Source organism: Zosterops lateralis (assembly GCF_965231275.1).
Source record: "Zosterops lateralis genome assembly, chromosome: 16".
Classification (NCBI taxonomy): domain Eukaryota; kingdom Metazoa; phylum Chordata; class Aves; order Passeriformes; family Zosteropidae; genus Zosterops; species Zosterops lateralis.
In genome coordinates, this window is record NC_139776.1 from 12,970,038 (window position 1) to 12,974,907 (window position 4,870).

General features: G+C 52.0%; 1 protein-coding gene across 1 annotated transcript; it reads left to right on the plus strand.

Moving 5' to 3' along the window:
- Nucleotides 1-1,477: 1,477 nt before the first annotated feature.
- Nucleotides 1,478-4,626, plus strand: LOC310915975 (perilipin-3-like; the record flags this gene model as incomplete). The annotated part of the gene is given in 8 exon segments (XM_083873198.1): nucleotides 1,478-1,559; nucleotides 2,224-2,419; nucleotides 2,700-2,782; nucleotides 3,008-3,251; nucleotides 3,637-3,836; nucleotides 3,939-4,067; nucleotides 4,168-4,425; nucleotides 4,429-4,626. Coding segments are annotated over 8 exon segments (1,368 nt in total). The 5' UTR covers nucleotides 1,478-1,499.
- Nucleotides 4,627-4,870: the final 244 nt, after the last annotated feature.

Genomic DNA, 4,870 nt, shown 5'->3' on the forward strand with positions numbered 1-4,870 from the left:
GCCTGAGAAAGCACAGATAATGCCACATATATTTAGTGTAAAAACAATGATCTTTGGTACTTAGTGTCTGCCATCAGAAAAACCATTTAAATAAACAAACAAAAAATAAACTCAATTACTTGAAATGCTCATAATCCAGGGAGATTCAGAATCCAAAAGGAGAACTGTAGACAACTAGTCAGAGAGCACTGAACCTGGTTGGCAAAGGATTGTAGCACCTCAGACAAACTTAGAAATTAGGTTCCCCTACAATAATCCAAACTCCTATTGCTCATCCCTTACCTAGGAATGTGATCAATCATTAAATATCGTTCATGCAGGAATAGGAAACTGCTGTCACACATACCCACAGTCATTGCTGATGAACTGGAGGCCCCCAGGTGAAGCTGCTTTACACAGGGCCAGGTGTGCCCACCTAACTCCAGATTAATTAATGAGCCCAGTTAATGTCAGCCCTGTTCCCCCCTAATTGGCCAGGACAGGTCCTGGCTCCTTCCCAGAGCTGTCAGTCCCTGAGGGCCCTGCCTTGCCCCATCCCTGACACTATAAAAAGGCAGGAGGGGTTTTTGGAGCATGGTGGGTGTCTGGTTCTGCCTTGTTGGTGCTCTGCTCATCTCTAACAGGTGAGAAAAGGTCCTGTTCTGGAATTTGCAGGAGGGGTATTCAGATATTGGGGTGTGATAGCAGCAGGGCAGGCCCTTGAACTCAGTTTTCCCCAGTTCTGCTGTTATTGTTTTGTTTAGTCAAGAATTTCTTGATGCTTTAGTAGAGGGTGATGCCTTTTCCAGGACTGCTGAAAAGCAGAGGCTGGGCAAAATTAAGGGAATAAAAAGCAGTTTTATTTATTGAAGGGCCTTCAGGTACATCCAGGGCATACAAAGCCCCCGAGGGTCTGCACCCAAAATGGACCCCGGGTCACAGGTTTGCACACTTTTATCGGTTTGGTCCATTTGCATATTGGGGGTTCATCTTCCAATTCCAGCTTCAGGTAATGAATCATTTACCCCAAGTTTGTTCCCCCCAACTCACTTTTGTTCACATTTCTCAGGGCCTGAGGCAGTGAGGTGTCCTTGATTCCCAGGCCTGGAGAGGCATTGTTGTGTCTGACCAAAATGGGAAAGCAGCAGCTCCCAGTGTGTGTGGGGTTTAGAGTTATACACTAAAGAACTGCAGGATTACAAATAGATGAAAAATGTAAAAGCTGAAATCCTAAGGCATCAGAGGAAGGAAGTACCTTGTGCCTCTTGTAAATATTTTAATAATATTTGGTTTCTAGGGTAAGGAAAGAATGTTCTCCTTGTTCCTTTGATTATCACAAACCACTTGGAACTTAAACTTGAAACCAGGTAGATTTGCAAGTGGCACAGACCCCCTCCTATGAGGCTGTTTCCCCTGACCAGATAGTAAAGGAACTTCTCTCTTTTATGACCCTAGAGGGACTTCCCTTTGGGAGGGAGAGCTTTCCCTAAAGCCTTGGTGTTCCTTGCATTCCAGCTGCCATGGCCTCTGCTGTGCCTGATGAGGAGGTTGCCCAGAGCTCCCCAGAGCAGGAGCAGGAGGTCAGTGCTCTCTGGGGGATGTGAGGAGCTGACCTTGGTGTGGCTGAGGGCATCTGAGCCCCCAAAAGGGACTTTCCTCTGCTCAGGCTGTGCCCTGCAACTTCTGGGTGACAACACAGACAAAGATGTGGGCCTAAAGTCCCTGTAGCCTCTTAGGCTCAGCAAAATCAGCTGGTTCCTGGCTAAGAAAGACATTTTTCTAACTCAATATCCTGGCTCTTGGCAAGCAGTGCTCCCATGGAAAGGCTCCAATTTTTCAGCCTCCCTGAGACCTGCTGCTCTTGCTCTGCTCCTGTGACCAGCAGGCAAGGGTGAAGTCTGTCAGCTTAAAACCAACTCAGTCCTGGCTGCTGGAGCTTTTCTTGGGATACTGGCTTGTCAAGTAACCCTTCCAGGTGAGCTGGAGATGGGTGTGTGGCTGAAGAATTGAGGTCACCCCCAAACTTGGTTGTTCTTTGTGCTGGAGGAAAATTTTCCTGGGGGGCACCATCATTAATGTCAAAGCTCCTCAACTGAGTTATGGATTTAATTCAGTGTGTGAGCAAGGCAGGAGTTTCTCCCTCAGCAATTTGGTGACAATTCCTTCCAGACATGGAATTTCAGGGCAGAACTGCTCCGGGCCATGTTTGGAGCTTCGTGGCTGCACTTTCCTTTGCTGTTCTAGGCTGCAGTGAAGGAAGTGGCCAACCTGAGCCTGGTGGGCTCTGCCTGTGATGTGGTTTCTGCAGCTTATGCCTCCACCAAGGAGAGCCACCCCTGCCTGAGATGTGTGTGTGAGGCTGCAGAGAAGGGAGTGCAGAGTGTGACTGAGGCCACGGCCAGCTGTGTGCAGCCAGTGCTGGCCACCCTGGAGCCCCACGGTAAATTCCTGGGCAAGGGGAGGGACTGGGGGGGACTCTGGCTCCTTCCACTCCTGGGAGCAGTCCTGGCATGAGGAAATGCACCTCTCCATTGCCACAGTTAAAGGACACCCCCTGGTTTATAAATAAGGGTAAAGCTGGGCCCTGATCCCAGCAGGGTGATGGAGAGTCAGGGACTGACTCTGATGCTGACTTTCCTAAAACTGATTTTTGTAAGGTTGAACTTGAGGTGAAATTGCAAAAAACCAGGTTTTGACACTTTTTTTCGTTCTCTCTTCAGTTGCTGCAGCAAGTGAGTATGCTTCCAAGGGTTTGGATAAACTGGGGGAGAAGCTGCCACTTCTTCAAAAGCCCGTGGAGCAGGTAAGAATTAAAGGCTGGGCTGTCCCTGGCAGGCAGAGGGGCCTGGTTCTTGTGGGATCTCTAAGCTAGGGAGTGATGCAGGCTCACACATCTGAGTGTGTGATGCAAGTTCCTACCAGAGCAAACACGCAAGTGACACTGTGCTGTTTGTGCTCTTGGTGCAGTTCAGGATTTCAGGGTGAGACACAACCCACCCTATTATCTGCCCTTCCTCCTGTTCCCCAGATTCTCTCTGACACAAAGGAGCTGGTGTCACACAGAGTGGCTGAGGTGAAGGAGGCTGTGAGCAGCAGGGTGCAGGAGGTGCTGGATGTCACCAAGGACACTCTGCAGGGCAGTGTGGGGACTGCCAGGCCTGCAGTGCCCAGTGCCCCTGAGCCTGCAGGGGGACAGACTGGTGTCTGTGGAGCAGAGGCTGTGCTGGAGGGAGCAGAAGGTGACTGTCTCCCTATTGGAAATGAGGAGCTAGGTAAGGAAAGGTGGATGTGGCTGTGGGAGTGGGAACTGTTGGACTGGGGATTTCCACTACTCTGGAATGGGGATAATGGGAAGAAGAGAATCCCAGAATGGTTTGGGTTGGAAGGCACCTTAAAGCTCATTTTGGGCTTCTCACCATGGGCAGGGACCCCTTCCTCCATCTCAGGCTGCTCCAAGCCCCAGTATCCAACCTGGCTTTGGACACTTCCAGGGATCCAGGGGCAGCCACAGCTTCTCTGGGCACCCTGTGCCAGGGCCCCCCCACCCTCACAGGGAAGAATTTTCAAATCTCTGCCACACTGGAGTGTCCCTGGCTGCTGGTGTAGGATCTCCTGAGGTATTTTAGTGCCACCTCTGACTCCCTGCTGTGTCCCCAGCCCAGCTGGCAGAGTGTGAGGAGGGCACGGACGTGCTGCCCCTGCAGCAGCAGCGGGAGCACAGGAGGTACTTTGTGCGCCTGGGCTCCCTCTCGGAGGAACTGCGGCTCTTTGCCCACCTGCACTCCACAGCCAGGATCCAGCAGGTGTGGCAGGGCATGCAGGGGGCCCTGGCACAGCTCCACTGCATCCTCGAGCTGGTAGGTAGAGCCCAGCCTTGGTTTTGTCTCGGCTTCATTGCTGTGCTGAGGAGCTTTGCAGTCCCCCAGCTGATCTGCCTGTCCTGATCTTCCTCCCCACAGATTGAGGCGTTTAAGCAAGGATTTAATCAAAAGCTTCAGGAGGGGCAGGAGAAACTCTACCGGATGTGGCTGGACTGGAGTAGGAAGTATCTCAAAGAGAGTGGAGATGAAAGCCCTGCCGAGCCAGAGGTGCCCTCCTGGGGAGGGAGGAGGAGGGCTCTGGGCATCCCCTTGATTTTTATCTTTGATATGACTCATTCCTGATCGTGTCCTTCCTGCCTCCCCCCAGGAGATGGAGTATCTGACCCTGCTGATGGCATGCAGGGTCACCCAGCAGCTGCACCTCACCTGCTCTGGGGTGGTGGCTGCCATCCAGGGCCTCCCCTGCAGCCTGCAGGACAAGCTGAGGCAGGCTCTCACTGCCATCCAGGAGCTGCATGCTGATTTCTCAGTGGCCAGCTCCTTCCAGGATTTGTCCAGCAGTGTCCTGACCCAGAGCCAGAGGGAGCTGGCTGTGATCCAGGAGCACATGGAGGAGCTGCTGGAGTAACTGAAGAACAACACTCCTCTGTCCTGGCTGGTGGGACCCTTCTCCCCCAGGGAGGACAGGGAACAATCCTTCCAGGTGGACGAGGAGGAGGAGGATCAATCCTCCCAGGATGAGGAGGGTAAAGACCAACCCTCCCAGAAGGAGGAGGCAGAGGCAGCAGGAGTTGGGCACCTGGAATCCTTCAGCACCTATTTGTAAAGGATAAAACAATAATTGCTGTTGGCATTAAACCCTCAGTAAGTGTAAAGAATTGTCTTCCTAAAAGTTGCTTCTACTGGGTCATTACTGCTTAAAATAAAACTGCTGCATACAAACCCTGTCTGTGGTCTCTTGGACAAAGACTGGGAGTGTTGCTCAGTGGGTGTGAGCTGGGCTCTCCCCACCTCTTCCTCGCTGGAATTCCACTGTGCACTCAGGGCTGCAGGAAGAGCAGGCAGTGGCA